The 24,480-nt window shown below is 41.1% G+C and overlaps 1 protein-coding gene across 9 annotated transcripts in view; it reads left to right on the top strand.

Moving 5' to 3' along the window:
- Positions 1 to 24,480, top strand: part of kdm6a (lysine (K)-specific demethylase 6A) — a 317,187-nt gene that overhangs the window by 189,683 nt on the left and 103,024 nt on the right. For all 9 annotated transcript variants that reach the window (XM_069889290.1, XM_069889289.1, XM_069889297.1 and 6 more), the window contains one exon: positions 7,308 to 7,428. In XM_069889290.1, the coding sequence (XP_069745391.1) occupies positions 7,308 to 7,428 (121 nt within the window). The remainder of the gene's footprint in view (positions 1 to 7,307; positions 7,429 to 24,480) is intronic.

Here is a 24,480-nt window from a genome sequence, read left to right as displayed (position 1 = left end):
CCGCGGACCTCCACCACCTAAAATGACAGAAGGAGAAGAAGACGAAATGAACTGACCCAGTATGTAAAAGTAGATGACACAAATTTCTTGTTTATTTTCATTGAGTGATGACATTATTTAATGGGTTTAATGTATCATTGTTGAATGTTGAGTGGGTGGGGGGGGATGTGAAGGAGGGAGGGAAGGGAGGGGGGAAAAGGGGAGAAAATGACACTGTATATTCAAGAGAGAAATGTTTTTGTGTATTTTGGTCAGTATGGTTCATAGTGTAAAAAATTAAAAAAATATCAAAGATTGAATTTTTCAAGATAATGGGGCCCATTCATGGAATATTATCACAATTTGAATACATAGGTGGGGATGCTCTGGGGTTTCCTGTCCGATGTCCAGGAGCCGAGACTCTATTCTTTACATATATTGTTTGAGTGGGAGGAGGAGGAGGATTAGAATGGTTTTTCTTTTTTTTAATTATTTTCTATTATAATTAGAAGAGATCATTTCAAATAGATAACGAACAATGAATATTAGAATATGAGGTGGTTTTTAGTAGGTGAATTTCTACTTTATTTGAGCATTCTGTACAAGATAATGTATAAATCATTTCTGATTCATTATTCTGTATTGCATTATATAAACATTGTGTAACTAATATGTAGATAATATATAATGTAATATTTCTGTCTACCAAATCAATAAAAATATTTTAAAAAGAAAAAAAGCTCCAAAGGTAACCCAGGAAATTATAGGCTGGTAAGCCTGATGTCAGTAGTAGGTAAATTATTGGAAGGTGTTCTAAGAGATTGAATATACAAGTATTTGGATAGCCAGGGACTGATTAGGGATAGTGTGTGGTAGGTCATGTCTAACCAATATTTTTCGAGGAGGTAACCAAGAAAGTTGATGAAGGAAAGGCTGTTAATCGGGGTTCCCAAACTTTTTAGACGATTGAACTCTTCATGGAATTCTTGATCCCTCACTGACCCGCAACCCAAGGCATAGAGTCCTTGGGGTGTTTTGCGGCTCTGGATGGGAGGGAGTTGGCGACAGCATTGGACACACACCTCCTTCTTCTCTTCTCTGTCAGTCTTTCACTCTCTACTTATTAAGAGACTAAGCCAAATAAAACATGGTGCCACCCAGAACCGGTGGGAGAGATTAACCACCCCTGCTATAGGCACATTTTCCGATCACAAATGTAAAGTGACCCCCTGCCACTTATCGACCACTTGGATTGTTCTATCGACGATCCAGGGGTCGATATCGACCACTTTGGAGACCCCTGTAGATGGACTTTAGTGAGGAGGTTAGTCAGGAAGGTTCAGATACTTGGTATTCATGGTGAGGTAATAAACTGGATTCAACATCGGCTATACAACAGACAGAGAGTGGTAGTGGATGATTGCTTCTCAGACTGAAGGCCTGTGACTAATGGTGTGCCTCCAGGGTCAGTGCTGGGAGCATTGTTGTTTGACATCTATTAATGACACTGGCAAATTGGATCAGCAAATTTGTAGATGACGGAAAGATTGAAGGCACTGTGGACAGCCAAGGAAGACTTTCAAAGCTTGCAGAGGGATCTGGATCAGCTGGAAAAATGGCCTGAAAAATGGCAGATGCATTTTAATGTAGACAAGCATGAGGTTTTGCATTTTGGAAGGACAAACCAAGAAAGGATATGCATAGTAAATCGTTGGAGAACTGAGGAGTGCGGAAAATCAGAGAGATCTGAGAATACAGATACATAATTCTCTGAAAGTGGCGTCACAGGTAGATATTGAGAGAACTATTGGCATATTGCCTTCATAAAGCAGAGTATAGGAGTTGGGATGTTGTGGTAAAAGTAATTCAAGACATTAGTGAGGCCAAATTTGGTGTATTATATGCAGTTTTGGTCATCTAACTGCAGGAAAGATATCAATAAGATTGAAAGAGTGCAGAAATTTGAGAATGTTGCCTAGACTTCAGGAACTGAATTACAGGGAAAGGTTGAACAGGTTAGGATTTTATTCCATAGAGTGTAGAAGAATGAGGGGAGATTTGATAGAGGTATTTAAAATTATGAAGGGTATACATAGGTTGTTTTTTTCCACTGAGGGTAGGTGAGATGCAAACCAGAGGACATTGATTAAGGGTGAAAGGTGAAAAATTTAGGGAACTTCTTCATCCAGAGAGTGGTGGGAGTGTGGAATGAGCTGCCAGCTGAAGTAGTAAATGCGAGCTCAATTTTAACATTTAAGAAGAATTTGGACTGGTACATGGATATGACGTGTATGGAGGGCTGTGGACTGGGTGCAGGTCAGTGGGACTAGGCAGAATAATCAGCACAGACTAGAGGGCTGAAAGGCCTGTTTCTGTGCTGTAATGTTCTATGGATGGACATCTGGGCTTCGCAGATGTCACCATAAATCTCCTTCATTGCTTCACCCTTATTCGCTGGAAGGCAGGATTTAAACTGTGGCATTCAACGTGGCTGTTAATTACCTGGCAATTGGAAGCTACTGCATTTCTCCATCATGATCTCTATCTCTGAGCAAAAGGTCTTAACAACAGAGACATTAGTGCACCAGTTGTCATTGATGTCAATACACAGACTCCCTTCTTGAGTCTGGACAGAAGCAGCAGCATTTCTGTCGGCCCTGAAGGAGATTAGGGCAGCTTGCTGGATCTGGAATGGAGAGCTGGAGTCAAATTTCTATAATTACCAGAGTACTGCAGCCCTGCAGTTCTTTCTGGTTCAGATCTAACCTCTAGCGATTTCACATTTGCGAGTATAATAGTCAGAAGCATGAGTCTGAATGGATTAGCCCTCAGTCTAACCCTGATGCCAGCACACTTTGCCGCGCTTCTATCTCTTTGCATGGTGCTTACGAAGGCCTCCCACAATATGTGAAAGTGGCATTGTACTTATAAGTCGATCAAAAATAATGCTGATCATTTGGAAATTATGAAGCCATTAAGACAAGTAAGGGTCTACTCAGTAAGGTTGTATCAAACACAAACTGTTATTTAACGTGCTTCCCGTTATGACTTTTTTTTCCTCTTGGGCAGAAATGAATTTTTGGGAATAACATTTTGTGCAAAAATGGCGCAACGATTTATTGTTTGTATTTGACTGTTACCTTGCATTTAAAATGAAAGAAAGGCATGTTGAATGGGATATTGTCATTGAAAACAGTTAATGGGAATTGAATTAATCTTGTTAGGACCAAGGTGAGCAGATACTTGAGGGATGAAAATGTCAGGCAAGTAAGAGTTGGTAATTCAGCAATGGTATATTTTACCCTCTTTTACAGCATTGCTCTTTGCACAATCTAATTCTGTTAATGTCAGGTGCCACAAAGTTTAAGGAACTGGTTTAGAGAGGTCATCACAGAAATAATAAATGCATTAATTTTGTTATTTCCAGAAATTCTTGGAAATTTGGACTGGAAATTTTAACAGAGGCCCTAACTAACATCCTCAATATCTCACTCCAGCAGTCCATTTTCCTTGCAGGTTCCAAGGTAGCCACCATCACCACTGGGTGTCCAAACAAGTGATGGTAGCTGGACTAAATCACTTCTGCTGAATTGCACTGACTTCCACGATCATGAAGTGCTTCGAGTGAGTGGTAATGGAGCACATTAGAGTGCCCCAACCCGCAACAATGGACCCATTTGACTTTGCCCTTTGGCCAAACTAATCCACAGGCTATGCAAAAGCCCTGACCCTCCACTCCATCCTGACCCACATAGAGAATGATGACTCATATGCCAGGCTATTGTACATAGAATTCAGCTTGGCATTCAACACAATAATACCACAGAGGTTGGGGGATAAACTGTCCTCACTGGGGTTCAGCATCCCTCTCTGTAACTGGATCCTGGACTTCTTGATTGAAAGACCACATTCTGTTCAGGTTGGCAGCGAAACCTTAAGCCTCATCACACTGAGCACTGGCGCACTTCAGGGCTGTGTGCTTGCCCTTCTACTGTTCACGCTGCTAACTCCCAACTGCATTGCCAGGTTCAGCTCCAATAGAATCATCAAGTTTGGCCTCATTGGCAGCAATGATGAGTCTGCTGATAGAGATGAGGGTGATGGGCTTGTACAATGGTACAAGAGTAACACCTGAGCCGCAATGTGGACAAGACAAAGGAGATGATTAGGAAGACGAAGGACCAATTAACTGCATATCCATGGCTCTGTCGTAGAGAGTGGAGAGCACAAAGTTCCTTGCTGTCCATTTGAAGGATGACCTATCCTGGACCTATACTGCCTCTTCATTAGTCAGGAAGGCACATTAAGAATAAAGTGGATACTGGTGAGCTCAGTAATCACAAAGGGACTGGTATCCAAGGAAGACCTTCAGAGTAAATGATAGAAAATAATCTCATCATATTGAATAAGAATCCCCAAATCTTGACCAACAGATCAGAAACACCCTTCAGGAGGTAGGTGTGGATGTGTCAATGACTACTGTTTGCAGAAAACTTCATGAATAGAAATACAGAGGCTACACTGCAAAATGCCAATCACAGGTATCCACAGAACAGAATGGCCAGATTAAAGTTTCTAAATGAGTATTTAAAGGAGTCTGCAGAATTCTGGAAAAAGGTTCTGTGGAAAGATGAGGCCAAGATTAACCTGTGTCAGAGTGATGACAAGAGCAAAGTGTGGAGGCGCAAAGGAACTGCCCAAGATCCAGAGCATACCACTTGATCTATGAAATATGGTGGTGAGGGTGTTATGGCCTGGGCATGTATGGCTGCCACGGGTACTGATGCACATATTTCCGTTGATGTAACTGCTAATGGCACAGCAAAATTAATTCTAAGGTGTATAGAAACATCTGCTCAAGTTTAAACAAATGCCTCCAAACTTATTGGATGGCACTTCATCCTACAGCAAGACAATGATCCCAAGCATACTGCTAAAGCAACAAAGGAGCTTTTATAAAGCTAAATATTAGAAAATTCTTGAATGGCCAAGTCAGTCACTCGATCTAAATCTAATTGAGTACATATGCTGAAGCGAACATGTAAGGCACACATGTCAAACTCTGGCCCGCGGGCCAAATTTGGCCCGCAAGATCATATTAAGTATATATATTAGAGTTGGCCCACTGGCCGCCACGCCAGTATAGCGCATGCACACTGAAGGTGAAAATGAAGACGCCGGAGGAGTGGAGGGATCTCAGAGTCCTGAATCCCGGGGATCGGAGTGCCGCACTCAGCCCGCCCGGCTCCCGGACACACAGACGCGGCTGGAGTTGGGGACCATCCTCGCTGGGTCTGCACTTCAGCGGCGACGCCGGACCAAATGTCTCGTTGGCGTTGCCTTCCCCCTCGCTCCGTGCGCGGCGGACCCTGCCTCCCACTCCTTTTGTTGGAGACGAGCCCGGCGCCGTGAGATCGCAGTTTAATCCCTCTCCAATCATGGGAGGGGGGTGGGAGCAACGCGCTCTTCTCAGCCAATTCCTCCACCGCCCCGGACGCCGGCGTTTCAACGGGGGGTTCTGGTGCCTTCGTCAGGCGACCGACCTGTTGGTCCAAGACAAGGGGAGAGAGCGTACAAGCTCCACACACAGCACCTGAATTCGGGTGAACGTGGAGCTGCGACCCCATATTCCACATCAGGACTGTGTGTAAGATTGGGAGCAGTGAGACGGAAGCTTATTTTGTTCCTGTGATTTAAGCCTTTCTTGGGGTGGGGGGGGGGGTCCTTCTCTGACCACTTGCCTAACAATTAACCTAATCAGATGTGGAGTTACCACAATACAACAGTTCTCAACCTTTTTCTTTCCACTCGCGTCCCTGTGCCATTGGTGCTCTGTGATTAGTAAGGGATTGCTTAAGGTGGTCTGTGGGTGGAAAGAAAAAGTTTGAAGACCACTGCTTTAATCATCCCTCATTGACTCGTCATGTGCACGGTTTCAGACGCTAAAGGAAATGGGCCAATGACAATGAAAGAGTTTATCCAAAACTATTATTAAACATTTATTTTAATAAGAAAAAGTTTAACATTACATATGTTGAAAGAAGAGAAAACATGCAGATGTTGTTGAAAATTTTCAATAAATATTTAGTTCGTCCTCGACTTAGTCCAAGTTTTTAATTTTGGTCCTCCGTGAATTTGAGTTTGACACCCCTGACGTAAGGGGACAAGGCCCTGAAACCAGCAGGAGCTGAAGACGGCTGCAGTAGAGGGCTGGCAGAGCATCGCCAGAGAATATACTCAGCACCTGGTGATGTCTATGAATCACAGAGCAGTCATTGCATGCAAGGGATATGCAACAAAGTACTAAATAGCCATGAGAAATTTGATGTGCTTTATCCATATCTTTGAGAAATTATTACATAATTATTTTGTGTCTGGGAGTGGAAGAAAGAGAAGACCTGGAGCTCTATTGCCATACAAGAAACTAGTACTAGATATCGGAAATTAAAAACTTCTGGAACTACTCAATGGAGTACTTTAAAAACATTAGAATCTTTAAAAACTTGCCGTGATATCTTTTATTGAATGTATTGGGCAAATATAATTTATTCAATTGTGACCTGTATTAATGGTGCAGCTACGCTTCTAGGTTATAACCATGAGATTTTATAAATGTGATATCAAAGTAGATTTCATTTTTAACATTTAAATGTACAGTGCAACTCCAATTATCCAAAATGGTCGGGACAGTGCCTATTTCACATAAACAATATTTTTGGATAACTGTTCATTTTTTTAAAAACAGCCCAGCAGCAAATCACTTGTAACAGTGGTTACACAACCACAAACAACAAAGGAAGGCTTTTTAAGCATGAAATAATGTTTAATTCTCACCAAAAAAAAAAACCTGAATAAAATAAGATAAACCTGAAATCAAAAACTCAAAATTATACTCAGAGGTTTTTTTCCAAAATTCCACTTTTTTTCCCAACCTGCGATGTCAGTTTGGCCCTGAAAAAAATTTCAGATTACTGAGGATTTTCTGACTGTTGATATCCTCATTTTGCCAAAAATTTTTGAAGACGAAATGCAGTAATTTCAGTTTTGAAATTTTTTGGATAAATGAGGATTTCAGCTTTTTATTAAATTCTCCATTATCTGGGGGGAAAAGAATTCGAAGCCAAACAGACTTCACTTCTGGATCTAAAAAAATTCGGATAACTGAGGATTTTGGATAATTGGAGTTGTACTGTACTTTTTTTGTGAATGTTATTCTGATAACTTTGAGTGAAAAAAAATAAATGCTTGTCATCTTTTAACTTTATGTGTTATCTTTGAATAAATATTGGACAAAGAATTCTGAGTTTTTCCTCTCTCTGTCTTTTCAGGGCAATTAAAGCATTTCAGGAGGTGCTTTATATTGATCCTAGCTTCTCTCGAGCCAACGAAATTCATTTGCGACTTGGGTTGATGTTCAAAGTGAACACAGACTACGAGTCAAGTCTTAAGGTAGGTAAAGAGAATGAAGCAGCTGGAGAACATGGACAGTGGTTTTTTTTAATCACCTATGTTATAGTAATGGAAACCTTGCATTAAAATTGATGTGCCAAATCTTTAGCAGAAATGGTTACTCTTGTCTCTATGTGTGAACCATTGGAAAGATATTACAGGTGCACAATCCTTTATCCGGAACCCTTGGGGGGACATTGTGTTTCGAATTTTGGGTTTTTTCTGGATTTCGGAAAGCCCACCTGAATTGTGCTGCGGTATCCACCCACACCCTCTTCCAGTCACCTGGCCATCTCCCCCAACCGCGGTCCCTCGGCCGCCCGGCAGTCTTCCCCAACCACTGGTCCCTCGGCCACCTCCCCCAGCTGCTGGTCCCTCTGCCGCCTGGCAGTCTCCCCCAACCGCCAGTCCCTCTGCTGCCCGGCAGTCTCCCCCAACTGTAGTCCCTCGGCCGCCTCCTCCAACCGCAGTTCTTCGGCTGCCCGGCTGTCTCCTCCAACCATGGTTTCTTGGCCACCCGGCCGCCTTCCCCAACCACGGTCCCTCGGCCGCCTCCCCCTACCGCAGTCCCTCGGCCGCCTCCCCCTACCGCGGTCCCTCGGCCGCCTCCCCCTACCGCGGTCCCTCGGCCGCCTCCCCCTACCGCGGACCCTCGGCCGCCTCCCCTGACTGCGGTCCCTCGCCCGCCTCCCCTGACTGCGGTCCCTCGGCCGCCTCCCCTGACTGCGGTCCCTCGGCCGCCTCCCCTGACTGCGGTCCCTCGGCCGCCTCCCCCAACCGCCGGTCCCTCGGCCGCCTTCCCCAACCGCCGGTCCCTCGGCCGCCACCCCCAACCGCCGGTCCCTCGGCCGCCACCCCCAACCACCGGTCCCTCGGCCGCATCCCCCTACCGCGGTCCTTCGGCCGCCTCCCCCAACCGCCGGTCCCTCGGCCGCCTCCCCCAACCGCCAATCCCTCGGCCGCCTCCCCCAACCGCCGGTCCCTCGGCCGCCTCCCCCAACCGCCGGTCCCTCGGCCGTCTCCCCCAACCGCCGTGTCTCGGCCGCCTCCCCCAACCGCCGGTCCCTCGGCCGCCTTCCCCAACCGCCGGTCCCTCGGCCGCCACCCCCAACCGCCGGTCCCTCGGCCGCCACCCCCAACCACCGGTCCCTCGGCCGCATCCCCCTACCGCGGTCCTTCGGCCGCCTCCCCCAACCGCCGGTCCCTCGGCCGCCTCCCCCAACCGCCAATCCCTCGGCCGCCTCCCCCAACCGCCGGTCCCTCGGCCGCCTCCCCCAACCGCCGGTCCCTCGGCCGTCTCCCCCAACCGCCGTGTCTCGGCCGCCTCCCCCAACCGCCGGTCCCTCGGCCGCCTCCCCCAACTGCTGGTCCCCACTTGCCAGATTTTGGAGCTTTTTGGATTTTACATGTCCGGATAAAGGATCGTGTACCTGTATTTGTAATTTTCATTCAGCACATTGTCAGATGCCTGTTTTTTATTGTCTTCGTGATTAATTTGCTTTTTAATTCCATGACAGGCAGCATCTATGAGGAATTTACAATGTATTCCAGCACACTTTGGTAGCCTCGTTACTTCATTTTTTTTGGTTGGAGTGATCTTGTTAAACATTACAATACGTGTTGAAATTATTTCATGTTAAAGAGTAGTTAAAAATAATATCATATTAGGTCTGTACAAGACATTCCCAGCAATGAAGGTCAGAATTATGAACTTCCCATATGTTAAAGGAGTGTTTAAGCGATCTGAAGGATGGATGGTATTTAATTTTACTGTTGTGGGGCTGCAGCTATCTTCTGCTGAGTGGGAATAGGATCTTCTCTGTGTCATCTTTGCACCCCCACAATACAGGTATGTGTCGCTTAATGCCCACGATATGTTCTGCGAAATTGGGCATTATGCGATGTGGACATTGTGCGAACACCATATTATATACTTAGTAAAGCTATCTGGGATACTGTAGTGCACCTGTAAACTTTTTATTTCCAAGTAGTGATCGGTATGGGGACTGACACTGGGCTGTGGGCAGAGAGCGAGGCAGTGGGATCAGTGTAGGGATTGATACAGGGCTGTAGGGAGAGAGTGGGGGAAGTCTGATCAGTTTTGGTATACAGTAAAAGTAATATTAACCTAACCCCTCCCTCTAATCGAGGTTACATGAAAAATACTAAAATGGATCAAGTTGCAACAAAGATCAGGACTAGAACACCCAAATCATCTAAAACTGCCACTTATGATAGTATTCTATAAATGGGGCCCATATCTTTTCAAACTGTAACTTTTATCCTTCATATTATCTAATTTTCTCTAAGCTTTGATATAACATTACATCATGTAACCATTGTGCATGAGTCAGTGAGAATTCATCTTTCCATTTCATTAAAACTGCTCGTCTGGCTGTCAAAATGCTAAAAGCTAAAACTTTCTCTTGAGATGCTGATAAAACTTTATCCAGTTCACAAGAAAAATCAAACAGTGCAGTTAAAGGGCAAGGATCTAATTTAATCTTAAAAATCTTTGACAAAGAATGAAAAATATTCTGCAACATCTTCCTAATTTAGGACACTCCCAAATCATATGAATCAGTGAGGCTTCACAATTCTTTTACACTTTCCACAAAGTGGATCAGCATCCGCATAGAAACAGGATAAATTGAATTTGGACATATGTATTCTATGTATCACCTTAAATTGTAATAAACAATGCCTTGCACAAAAATGAAGATTCATTTTGATCAAATTGAGAGTGGAATAAGAATCCTCATCTGAAAAAGTTATATTAAGATTACGCTTCCAATCATTTTTAATCTTAGCCATTGGGGCTAATCTTAAATCCAGTAGATCAATATAAATACATGATGTAAGTCCGCTGTGAACAAATTGTATATTAATAAGTGTATCAAGAATATTTGAATCTGCGATTCGAGGAAAAACGTTCAATTTAGACTGAACAAAATTCTTAACTTTCAAATATCTAAAAAAATGTATATCAGAAATATTAAATTTAATTCTCAATCCTATTCTCATTATCTTATTATGTATTAATTTAGAAAATGAAAAGGGTAAAGTGGAACCTAAAATTGCCAACATAGACAATTTCTTAGAAATGTTCAGTTCCATTTCTGCCCAAGAAGAGTGCTGTGCTAATTTATCAAAATTTTAATCAGAAAATTAAAATAACCTGCAAAAGCATCTTATAAGGGTCGAAGTTCACTCTTATATACTTTATTAAAAAATTTAAAACCACAAAAAAACAGATTATTTCAAATTCAACTCCAATAAATGTGGTACATTAATATACATAGAAAGAAAATAAAGTAAAATAGAAGAAATCCCCTCCTACCTCCCCCCACCCTCCTCCCTCCAACCCCCTACAAACACAAAAGAAAATAAAAAGACCAAAAAATACCAGGACAAGAGAACCACATCAGGAATATTTTAATTTTTAATATCTATGGAATTGACTGAATCTATAAAACAAAATTAAAATATGTTTGGTATAGAGATATCAGGATTTGAAATAAAAAGCAGTAAATTATCTGCATAAAATGATACTTTGTATTCAATTCCTCCTCTAATTATGCCGTTAAATTCTGTAGACTGTCGGAGAGCAACAGCTAGTAGTTCCAGTACTATATCAAAAAGCAAAAGACTTAATGGGCAACCCTTCCATGTTGAGATTAAATATATTCAATTGCTGTGAATTAGAGCAATCTGATGCCTTGCAGCATGAATACAATAATTTAATCCATTTAATAAAATCTGGACCAAAATTAAATTTATAATGCAGCAAATAGATACTGCCATTCCACTCGATCAAATGCTTTTACAGCATTTAATGAAAGAACACATTCTATTGATGGAGTGGAAGGCATATATGTTCAATAATCAATGTATATTATAAGAATAAAGATTTTTAATAAAACCAGTTTGGTTGGAGTCTATAATAAAAGGTAAACATGTTCTAATCTATGTGCTAAAACCTTTGATAGAATCTTTAATTTTAAAAATCTCTTAAAGAAAACTTGGCTGTTTTATCAGACTAAAACATTAGTCGCTGGAAAGCCACCATTTTTGTTAACTGATAGGCTGTATTAAGTCTGTTAAAATGAATATTTCACCAAATTTTTTTATTTATTTCAATCATTACCAATATTTATTTCTAAGTCTTTCTTTGACACATTTAAATAATTTATTATGTCATATACATGGCAAGGAATTAAGGCAAGTTTAAATAAAAGTTGTCTTCAGAATACAAGAAATGATGGGGGCCTATCATTACCTAATTTTAGATTTTAGCACTGGGCTTTGAACATAAGGAATACGTTATTGTTGTTACAGTTTGATAATAGAGACTGCCCAATTGGATTGAAACAGAATTTAAATTCCTTAAAAATTCCTCCTTATGGGTGGTATTAGGTTCACCTTTATCTCTTTCTATTCCAAAATTAATAAAAATTTAACAATGAGACATAGACTGAAGATTTGGAGTCGATTCAGGATATTTTTTGGGATTTATATTTACTAGTCCTGTTTATTTCAACCTGCTATTTTAGATGCAAGCTATGAAGAATGGCATTGGCTAGGAATTAATACATTCAAGGATCTTTTTATCCAATAAAATTTTGCATCTTTACAACAATTGATGATGAAATTTAATTTGCCAAATAGACACTTTTTTAGGTACAATCCTTTATCTGGACATCTAAAATCCGGAAAGCTCCAAAATCCAGCAAATGGGGAGAGAGACAGAATCACGAGTCAGACGGGCAAGGGGGAAAGACCGGCAGCACGAGCCGGGTGGGCGAGAGGGGGGAGACCAGCAGCATGAGTCTGGCGGGCGAGGGGTGGGGGGTGACAGGCAGCGCGACTGGAAGGGGGTGGATACGGCAGCACAATTTGGGTGGGCTTAAATCTGCCTTTCCGAAATCTAGACAAATCCGAAATTCGGAACACACTGTCCCCCAAGGGTACCGGATAAAGGTGGTGTACCCCCTATCAAGTTAGATATTTTATTCGTTCTAAACTTTCAGTATTTCCACATCTTCTGGATTTGAATTTCATAGACAAACTTTTTGAATTACAATTTGTACATAAAGGTATAATATCTGCTTTATATTATAAAATATTGAATCTAAAAACATTCTCTTTAATCAGGATCAAAACTGAATGGGAGAATGATCTTAACATCTCTCTGTCAGAAGGAGATTGGCCCTGATCTGTGATTCCTGTCTATGCTAGGCACAGTTTGATTCAATTTAAAATGGTGCAGAGAGTACACTTTTCTAAAGTTAAGCTCGCTCAAATTTACCATAACTCAACGTGTGACAAATATAAAAGTTTTATAGCCTCTTTGATACATATATTTTTATTTTGTACCAATTTGGAAGAATATTAGACTGATATTTTAAGAACCTTTTTGGCCATCTTTGGGATTAATCTAGAGCCATGTCCATTAATTACAATGTTTGGCTTCTCCAAAGATGTAAATGTCACCAATGTCTTAGCATTTTCTACATTACTGGCTAGAAGAAGAATATTGCTGAAATGGAAAGAGTTCTTACCACTTACCCATAGACAATGGCTGCTAGATATCATGTCCTTTCTAAGTTTGGAAAGAAAACATGGACATAATGCCAAGAAGATTAAGATCTCTTTTGATAAGCTTTGAGGGTTCATTTATGGCTTACGTTCATAATTCGAATGATCAAGGTGCAGGGTTCCAGTAAATAGCTGTGTTTGGTTGGATCTCTGGAGGCTGTTCCTTGATTTCAAATCTGCTTGGAATACTAATTTCAACATTTGTTGGTAGCTGGGGCCAGATTATCGGAACCAACGCTCCCCTCCTTTTTATTTCTTTAGTTTTTATTTTTCTTCTTCGACTACTCAATATATGTATGAATTGAAATATGTTTATTATTATTTCTATATAATTTCTATATAATATACCAATCTAAACGTATAACATTTAATTTATATGAACTTACAATGCATTTATTTCTTGATAAAACTCAAAAATAATTCTAATAGAAAGAGAATCTTCAGATCAACATTAAGTAACGAAATACATGTAAAAAGTACATTCTGTTGGCTCTTTCCTTTTTTTTAAAGAATGAGAGATATAAACCTTGTTAAAAGATAAAGGTAGCTTATCTTTAAATGAGTCAGCCAACACCACCCTTAAGTAGGGCACAAGCTGGAGAAGGATTTTTAAAATTCAGCAGGAAATCTGTCTGGTCTTGGAGATTTACCTGACTGTAATAAGGAAATTAGAGACAATGTTCTCTAAACATAAACAATCCTATTTTCTCTGTGCCAATATCAGAATCCAGTTGTGTTGATTATTTCATTGTAATGAAAGAACGCAAGTTTTTCAAAGTTACACTTTGAAATTAATACTTGTATGTTTTTGAATTTTTCATTCTTTGATACATAATGCAGGAGGGGTTTAAATATTAATGATACATCTGTGGTTTATCAAGGTGAGATGAAGCTGATTAATATTCTGTTTTTATGCAGGTGAAATTGGGAAATTGTAATTACAGTACAACGCCATTTCTGAAATTGTCAGGACCAGGTCTATGTTGGATAAACGTTTTTTGGGAGAACTGGTCATTTTTTAAAAAAAAGTAACCCAGTAGCAACAGCAAATCACTTGTATTAATGTTTAAACAACAAACAATAAGAAAAGGCTTTTAAAGCATTAAAATTGCCGCTGCTGATCACCGAGACCTCCCAACCACTGCTGCCAATCCCTGACACGAACCCACCGTTGTCGCTGGTGGAACGCTCACTGGCAAGTCGATAGGCTCCTGTCTCCTCAGTCACCGGAGCTCCCAACCCCCGAGTCCCGACTCCGAATCCTCCCTTTGGCCTACAGCATGCGCACACCAGGGAGCCCAGTGTGTGTGTGGATAGTATGTATGGGGAGGGTTTTGAGTCTGCATCTGGTATACCAGTGAGGGAGGGGAAGGAATGCCATTGAATGCCTCCCTGGCTGGGAGGCCTCTCACATTGATGATGCTGGGACAAAGGATTTTTCCAACTGCTTACGGGTGGGAGACAATGACACGCCATTTGAGAGGGAGAGTTGGAGAGCAAAGTCAATAGAGATAGGTAAAGAAATGGAAAAGAGGAGGTATTTACCTGAAATGAGGATAATCACCATTCTAATATATTGGGTGAATATGTTCGACCTGTGAGGTCAGTTCGGCTCTGAAAAATTTTCGGATAAATGAGGATTTCTGATTTGTTTTGGATATACTCATTTATTCAAAATGTTAAAAAAAATTTGGACAAATGAGGATTTTGGATAATTGGAGTTGTACTGTAATTGTATTGTTGCTGATGTTGTTATGAGCCCAAAGGACCCCAAAACCCAGGAGCAATAGATATTCAACACGATAAATAGTTACTTAAACAAAAGTTGTTTTTAACTATCTTTAAACATGAAAGCAGAATCAAACTTTAACTTATCTCTATTAACTAAACCCAACTTAACTCCCTTCTAATTCTAAGCACGTGTATGTGATATGTGTATAAATGTAAGAAAAGTTCTTTGGTTCACAGTTCAGTCTCACTTCTCATTCTTCCAAGTTCTTTGGTTGCAGGCAATTCTTATACTGTGCACAGAATTTAACATGTATAAAGTTCACCAGGCTTTGGTGCTCGAAAGCTAAATGTTGACTGCTCAGGAAGGTTCTCATAGGGTTTGCAGAGAGTGATATGTTGTTCCAGGATTTCCATAACTGAGGTACCACCATAGTCACCTCAATGTCTTGCTGATGAAACTTGCCTCATCAGGGTTCTCCAGATGATAACCTCTTTCTTTCAGGCTACCACAGAGTTCCTTTCTGTTCTACTTATTCCAAGAGAAACATCAGACAGATAGCACTTCCAGCCATCCACTGCTCTGGAGGTTTCTTCAGGCTCAACAAGCTTCTTGGCTTGTACAGTTCAGCTGTTTTCAGTGTCACACTAGCTGAGAGAGCTTGTTTCACCTCCCTCTCTCTCTCTCTCCAACTGAGACTGCTAGAAAGCCCATGTGACTCTCTCACTTGCCACAAACCCCCCACCTTCTTCAGCAAACCACAGGAGTTATCCTTCTTGGTCAAGCTGTTGCCTTTAGGTAAACAAAACCTAGGAGTGACTTTTCTATGAGCACTAAAGATACTTGCAAACAGCCAGAGTGTCTCCATTCCAAAACAGTGGTTTATTCATTTTATGACATCATTTCAATTAGCACCTACTTGTGAAATGTGCATAGCATTCTCCATAGTTTCTGTAAAATCCACTGAATATGAATTCTTCAGTATTTCAAATAAGATCTGTTTTAAAATGTATGTAACCTACTCTAATTTTACCAATTTTTCTCCCAAATATATATATATTACAATATAGAAAGTATGCATTTTTGAAGGTTTCTTAATATTTCTGTAGTGGACTCTTGCTCTTCCTTTTTGAAATATGAAGACAAGTTTTTACTTCCTCCTGTGATTAGGACAAATGCAATAATGCAGCAGGAATGAGATCTGACTTTATTTTGCTGTTAGAAGACATTTTTGGCATAAAACTTGATTTAAAGAAAATTTTTCAATGCTATTGCTTTCTGTAATTGGTATGAATAATTAATGCACAGATTATAAATTTACATGCAGCTATAATTTAAAGTTCAGATTTTAAAAAAATTTAGACATACAGCATGGTTACAGACCCTTTTGGCTGATGAACCCTTGCCACCCAATTGACTTACAACCCCGATATGTTTTAAATGGTTGGAGGAAATGCATGCAGACAGGGAAAATGTACAAACACCTTACAGACATTGTGGGATTCGACCCCTGGTTGCTGGTGCTATAACAGTGTTATGCTAACTCTACTCTAACATTGTTGAGTTTAAAGACTGCTTTTTAAAATATAGTGAAAAATACAACTAACACATTTTAAAGTTTTAAACAGTTTCAAAAAAAATTTTTAAGCCACTTGGGCAATCCAATTGATTTCTGGAGCTGAATTGATTAATAATTTGCAAAACTTTACACTCTGAGTCGTAGAAAGCTGAGCTTAATGGTAATTAGACTTTATTGTAGGGAAAACATCAGTTCCATTGTAACTGGATAGTATATTTATATTACAGCATACAATTTTTCAGCTGACACAGCATCTTGCATATAGTAAGCGATTGACATAACCTTGGCAAATCTCAAAACTGATACTCAAGGTCAAATTTTCACAAATGGCAAGTAATATTCATGCCACATATCCATTTCATACAAGAAAAAGCCCAATCATCTTGCAGTCATTACATTCATTATGTTGGATAAGTAGATAGTTAATTGACTATTAGAAACCAAGTTGAATTGGCCACATCAGCACCACTGAGAAGAATTGAACAGAGACTTCACTCTTTGTGATGAGTTATATTCCTTCCAATCTCATTGTGGCTCAAATAGGAAATGCGTTTGAATTATTGCTTGATTTCATTATTCTACTTAACCTCATAAGATACTAGGGGAACAATCTTTTTTAGATCAAAGATCACTATTATTACTGAATGCTGGAGAAACTCAGCAGGTCAAACAGTGTCCTTTATATAGCAAAAATAAAGATTCATAACCAACATTTCAGTCCGGAGCCCTTCATCAAGGTATCGTAGCAGCTCTTTGAAGGCTTAATCGAACCTAGTGACGTCATGATGTCACAATGTGATTATGTCATTTAGAACGCACGGGGTTTTGAAAAGCTGCGTTTGACTGTGAGTAAACTACTTTTACTGAACTTCAACTCAACTATGTCTGATCATTTTCTCATTCTTCATTTTGCTCTGCGACACAGTTGCTACATTGGGGACCCTGACGGGCTGAAATGGATTTTAGACCCAACATGGACAACACAGTGGTTTTGCTCAAACAGGCTATCTTTTGGACCACTCAACCTGAAATTTGGTTCTGGCAGACTGAGGTGGGGTGCAGTTCCAAATTCGTAAGATAGAAATGGATGCCACTAAGTACTATCATGTAGCAAGTGCTCTCGACCAGGACACAGCCGGTGGAGTAGTGGATTTCCTTCAGGACCCACCAGCTCTCAGCAAGTACGAAGCCATAAAAGCCCCCTTCTCCAGATTTACGGTCTCTCATGACGCAAGTGAGCTGTGTGGTTCCTCTATATCGATAGCCTTGGGGTCTGCGCCCCTTTGAAGTTAATGAACGACATGATGGCACTGGCCTTGCTTGCTCTTTGAGCAGTTTTTAGAGCATATGCCAGAAGACATCCGCCTCATGTTGGCTGACGAGGACTTTGATAACCCTCGAACAGTGGCTGCCTGTGCAAACATTCTGTGGTACGCAAAACAGCAAGGTGCAAGGCCCACAGAAATTGGTGCTGTCTCACACCCAAAGGCCCAAGCTCCGTGAGTACCAGTGATGAGGGTGCATGTTCCCCCAGACAAGCACGACTACGTGACAGTGGCTACGGCGGCTGACCACCTTAACAGCCTACTCTATGTCTGGGACAAACTCTCCCAGTGCAAATTCCTAGTTGACACTGGTTTGGAGGTTAGTGTCCTTTCTCCTTTGGGCTTTGACACCCGTACGAAGAGTGTGAGCCCAGTGCTTACTGTGGTGAATACCAGTTCGATTCGTACATATGGCACAAGGAATATACCCCTGAAATTCAGCGACGATAAGTTCACATGGAAGTTCATTCTTGCTGCTGTGACCCGGCTGTTGCTGGGTACCGACTTCCTCAGAGACCACTCATTGATGGTGGACTTAAAAGGTTGCTGGTTGGTGAACACCAGAACGTTCCAGATTTTCTGCCTTGGAAAAGCCAAATTTTTTGTAGAGTTTCCCCAGTTCGCCACTGCCACACCCAAACATGGCGTCACACACCACATCTTTGCCCAAGGACCTCTTCTACACTCCCAAGCTGCCCGAAAAGTTGCGGCTTGTGAAACGAGTTCCATAAAGCCCGTGGGCTTCCCTGCTACACATGGTGCCCAAAGCCTTGGGAAGCTGGAGACCTTGCAGGGATTACAGGTGTCTCAACGACACTACCTCTGCAGACCACTACCCTGTGCCCCATATACAGGACTTTACAGCTAATTTTCATGGGGCCAGGATATTTTCTAAAATTGAATTGATGCGTAGGTACCACCAAATACCTGTAAACCCGGAGGATGTGCCCAAGACCACCATCATAACACCATTTGACTTCTTCAATTTTTTGAGAATGCCTTTTGGGCTCAAAAATGCTGCACAAACATTCCAGCAGTGGAGCGTGGCATGGACTTTCTTTTTGTATACTTGGACAACATACTTGTTTCCAGCCCATCCCACCAATAGCACCTGCAGCATCTGCGTTTACTCTGCCGCCACCTACAGGAGTTTGGGCTAACTGTGAACCCTGCCATGTGCAAATTCGGGCCGTCTATAGAGTTCTTGGGACATTAGATCAGTAGTCGTAGATTTGTTAAATTGCCTAGCAAAGTGGAAGCCATCCTCAAATTCGTGAGGCCTGGTACCATCAAAGGACTCCAGGAATTTGTGGGGATAATCAACTTCTATTGTCACTTTCTACCTTCCGCAGTTCATATTGTGAAACCCCTCTTGGACCTCATGTCCAGTGATGCCAAAGAACTCGAGAGGACAAAGGAGATAAGGGTAGCATTCCAGCAGACCAAAGACACCCTGGCGAAGGCAATAATGCTGATCCTTCCACAAATGGTTGCACCAACTGCCTTGACAATGGACACGTCCGACGCGGCATTAGGCAGGATCTTGGAACAGTACACCAATGGACAATGGAAACCTCTAGTGTTTTTTAAGTTGGCACCTCCACCCTCCAGAAATGAATCACAGCACATTCAATAGGGAACCTCTGGTGCTGTACCTAGCGGTCAGACACTTCTGCTGTTATTTTTTGGAAGGCAGGGACTCCACGGTTTTTACTGACCACAAGCTGCTAACGTTTGCCTTTGCAAAGGCATCAGAACCCTGGTCAGCCCACAGCAAAGCCACCTATCTTGTGTATCTGAATTTTCAACCAGAATTAAACATATCTTTAGTAAGAGTAATGTGGTGGCTGATGCCCTTTTCTGCTCCTCCGTTCAAGCAGTATGTGCCCTTTCTCCAGGTGTAGACTACATGGCACTCGACAAAGCTTAGCGCCAGAAATACTAACTCCTGGGTTATAGAACCTGCAACTCTAGGATGTAGCCTTTGGGCCTCAAGGTACCACTCTCTGTGCAATGTTTCCACAGGTCAGCCTTGCCCTATCATCCCTGCTGTATGGAGATGTTGCATTTTCAATGCCATTCATGGACTGTCCCACCCCTCAATTCGAGCGACGGTCCGTCTGATGGCTGACAAGTTTATATGGCATGGACTCAAAAAGCAGGTCATGAACTGGGCAAAGATGTGCACGGACTGCCAATCTACAAAAGTGCAAAGGCACGTGAAGGCGATGCTTCAGCCTTTCCAGCCACCTCAGCGCAGATTTGACCACGTGCATGTCGACCTTGTTGGCCCACTTCCTGTGTCATGAGGGACTAGGTACTTGTTAATGGTCATCGACACATTCACTAGGTGGTCAGAGGTGGTTCCTAAAATGGACTCATCGACTGATTCTTGCTCCAGAGCTTTTATTTCTGCCTGGATATCTCTGTTTGACTTACCCACGCATGTTTCCTCTGACAGAGGCCCACAGTTTACCTTTGCGTTCTGGGAGAAAATGGAGGGCAGAGCATTTGGAGAAAGTAAGATTGGAATACGAGGGGGGAGTGATGAAGTTGCCTCCCTGCAATATAGCTATGCGGCCATTTACTTTGGAGTCCCTTCTTTCTCATTCCTATATTTAGCATTCTGTAGCAATTACCAATCAAATAAGCAGTAATATTCTTTGGCTTGGCTTCGCGAACGTCAGCTGCAGGCTCGTTGGTGGCTGACAAGTCCGATGCGGGACAGGCAGACACGGTTGCAGGGGAAAATTGGTTGGTTGGGGTTGGGTGTTGGGTTTTTCCTCAAAGTACAAAATCATAAGAGAGTAGAAATATCACAGTATAGCATTGAAAATTATCTAGTTTAGAAATTCTGACTGAGCATCACTTTCTTCCAAAATTGTTTGTTGCAGATGAATAGCAAAAGGGAATAATTGAAATATTTTTGCTAAATTCAACATGGATAAACTGAACTGCAGTGTTAAACTGCAGGTTTTACTGCAGGCATGGAATTAAAAATGCTGCTTTGTAAATGCCTTTGCCTCAGTGCTGGGAGCACTCTTGCATTTTATAATGCTCACGTGGCTATGCAACCTTATCTTCTTCCTTGCAAGACAAACAAATCTTGATTTGTGAGGAAATGGGAGAGCTTAATGAGATGGTTCTGCTGCACGTGCTGCACGTCCGCTGTCTCCCACTATCAAGATGACTAAATAGAACTTGGCTGGGTTCCAGTGGTATGATTACGAATTGCTTTCAGAGTCCTAGTTATTTGAACAAAGGGCAATCTTCCTCAGAAAAGGAATATCACTTTAATACTAAGTACACTGTAATAGCTATCTCTGGGGTAAAACTCAGCATCCACATTCTACCCTGTGGTAAGTTTGAATAAAGGTTTTGTGATACTGGTTAGAACAGGTGTATTATGTTTACCATAACTTTTATTTCTATTTTATTTGTTATATAGCTACATTGGAGTATGCATTATGAAACCTTGTATAATAATGTGGCATATCAGTTGAAAATAGTTTTTTCATTTAATATGTGTATTTGGTTCCATTGGAAAATGGTACTTTAGTAAGTACAAGACCAATGTTCTGATTATTTCCTGTATTTTTGTTGAGTGGTGTTTGAGAAATGCCTAGTTTTTTGGGTGAGATTTGCAGATTCTAAAGTTGAACTCTCCAAGTCTTGTTGCAAAAGAGGCAACAAGGATTGCATTTTCTCCACATTTTGCAGGGAAAGGTGTTAAAGCCAAAAAGTTTGGAATAAATTTTCTTGGTGATATAATTGTAATACTTGCTAGTTATATATCCTATAATCACATCCAGATGGTTTGATGTATAAAACAAGCAGCAATAGTCTTAAAATATACTTAATGATATTTTTCTCAGAACATTGTATATAATTGTGATATTATAGAAATATATCATATTTATATGATATAGTTTATAGAATTTCCCACAATTCTAATTCTAAATAGAGTAAAACCCCTGGTATCCTGCACCTATGGGGATTGTTAGGTGGTGGATAAGTGAATTCTGGTTGTTTGAGTTTGCGTTTTGTGTGATTGGCGAACTAATAGTGAGCACCAATTTTAAACTTTAATATTTTCTACTTATTAATATTTTTGTGATTTTATTTTTTGCCGGTTGCATGAGGTTGCTGGTTGTTTTAATTCCAGATAACGGGTATTACTGTAGTTGGGTACTGAAGGTGGAGAAAATTCAGATTCGATTAGTGCTGATTTGGGGTTAAATTCGCTCCTCAATTCCACACAATACGTGGAATTGAAAATTGTGCTTGCATTGCTCCCCACCAGCCCCTCTCAGAGGAAGTGGTAGAGTGGGTACAAATACAATATTTAAAAGGCATTTAGAGGGGTGCATGTCTTCGAAAGGAAGAGAGGAATATGGGCCAAATATAGGTAAATGAGACTCAGTTCAATAAGCAATTTCATTGACATGGATGAGTTGGGCCAAGGGCTTGTTTCCATGCCGAATGGCTCTGGCTCTTGATGTCTGCTCTCACATCTTTCCTCTAACCTCCAAGTTTGTGGATCGCCAATGCCTAATATGATAGAAATGGAAATGTCCTGTACAGATCCTTTAACCTTGAGATCATAGCAAGAATTTACAAGGCATTTGACTTGACTTAATAGGCCATGAGACCTTTATCTGACAATAAATGAAAAAAATTAGAGGCAGAATTAAATCAAAGGAATAGGCCTGTACTGTGGCTAGAAGGAGCCTGAGAATTGGGACCATAAATTGCATTAGTCTTTATAGAAGAAGACTCACTGAACTTGTCAGATATGAGAGAATCAGGGATAAAACAGAACAAGAAATTACTAGAACTAAATGAAGTTTTAAAAAAAAAGATGGTGAACTTGAAAACTGTTTAATCCAAATCCAAAGCATCTTGATCTTAGAGGTGAATGTTGAGTTAGCGAGCGAGCGCTTTGATTATTGATGGAATTGTTCCTGTGGATTGGAGGTTAGCCTCACTAATTAAGAATAAAGGCAAACAATTTTGACCCAATTAGATTGATGCCAGTGGCAAGGGAAATGCAGAATATGTAATAAAACACACTGAAAAATAGGATTGAGCAAACTCAACATGGATTTATGAAAGGCAACTATTATTTTAACTAAACCTTTGGAGCTATTTTGGAAGTGGCCAGCAGATTAGAAAAGGAGGAACTAATGTAATTGGAATTTTAGAAGGCCTATGATTAAATCCATTTCAGGAGATTGGTCAACAAGTTTAGAGCATGTAGAATTTGGAAGAAAGGGGTAATATATTGTCCTAGATAGAGAATTGGCAATTGGACAAAGAATGGATTGTTTTAATGGCTATTATGGGGTCATACATGAAGCTGATCTATTTGTAATATTATCAGTAATTTGGTTGAGGGACCATTTATCATATTCCCTAGTTTGTGAGTATAGAGGAGAAGGTAACAATGCTTTTATTGTCAAGATGAGTTTGTGGTTTAGAACATGGCAGAGGGGAAAAATGCAAAATTATTTATTTGGTGAACATAACAGAGAAGAGCTTAACTCAGTGAGATATAGAGCAATTTTGATTTTTGAAGGGATCATATTATAGTTATATATGTCACTGAAAGCCAAAATGCAGTTACAGCAAGCAGGAGATAAAATGGTGTGTTTAGATGCAGGAGTAACGAAGACATTGAAATTGTCTCAGGCTTTATTGAGACTGCACCTGCAGTATAGTGCACAGAGAGGATGCATTTGCCATAGAGAGAATGTCGGTAACGTTTATTCATCTTGTTCCAGGACTGACAGGTTTGCCGTGCAAGAAAAGTTTGAACAGATCTGGGCTGTATTGGGGACAATCTCATTGACAGTTTAAAAAAAATCTCAAGTGGCCTGAGGAATGAAATGCAAGATGTTTGTTTTTCTTGACAAATAATCCTAAGTCTTGGGATTCTGTTTGAGAGTAAGGATTAGGCTGTTTAGAACTGATGCAAGAAATCTCTTCACTTGGGGATAGTGAACATTATCTTTTATAAAATATACAGCACCTAATGGCCTGAATACACCTGAGATTGTCTGATCTCGGAAGCTAAGCCGGCTCAGGACTAGTCAGTACTTCGAGGGGAGACCACCTAGGAACACCATGTGGTGTCAGTTTCTGTGAGGGGTGCTGGACAAAGTGGAGACTCTCTGACTGCCTTACAGTAGACAAAAGTTAAAGAATTTCATGTGTGTTATATTCTAAAAGTACCATAACGTAACTATGATGGAATCATTACCTTTTGCTTTTTCTAACCAGCTGAATACTCAGTTCCGTTCTTTCAAAGAAATGGATATATTTCTTGATATTCAGGGAATTGAGGACTGCAGTCCTATTTGCATTTCTCAAATGTTAAGAAAATTGAGTTTAATGTTTTCACACCTTTCTCAAAGCACTGAGACCTGGACTTGCTTTCTTTGGCTTGGCTTCACGGACGAAGATTTATGGAGGGGTTAGGGTCAGTGAACTGCAGACACTACCTCACTTTTTAATTTGTAGTAAAACATGAAAGTCTGCAGACACTGTGGTTGAAATAAAAACACAATGCTGGAGAAACTCATTAGGTCAAAAAGTATACAGTTGCTTAACCTTTTATAGGGACTGGACACCTGTCATTATTTGGAATCTTCCAGATTTCAGAATCATTTTAATTTCTGTCCTTTTAAGCCTGCCTGAGTTGCACTGCCATCTCCACCCACCCTCACCCGCCAAAGTCGCACTGCTGTCTCTTCTTCCCCCCCTGCCCGCCCTAGTTCCGCTGCCTGCTCTCTCCCCCTCTCCTTGCCCACCTGAGTCGC

Source organism: Narcine bancroftii, chromosome 7 (assembly GCF_036971445.1).
Source record: "Narcine bancroftii isolate sNarBan1 chromosome 7, sNarBan1.hap1, whole genome shotgun sequence".
In the NCBI taxonomy this organism is placed as follows: Eukaryota; Metazoa; Chordata; class Chondrichthyes; order Torpediniformes; family Narcinidae; genus Narcine; species Narcine bancroftii.
This window is presented reverse-complemented; position numbering and strand designations above follow the sequence as displayed.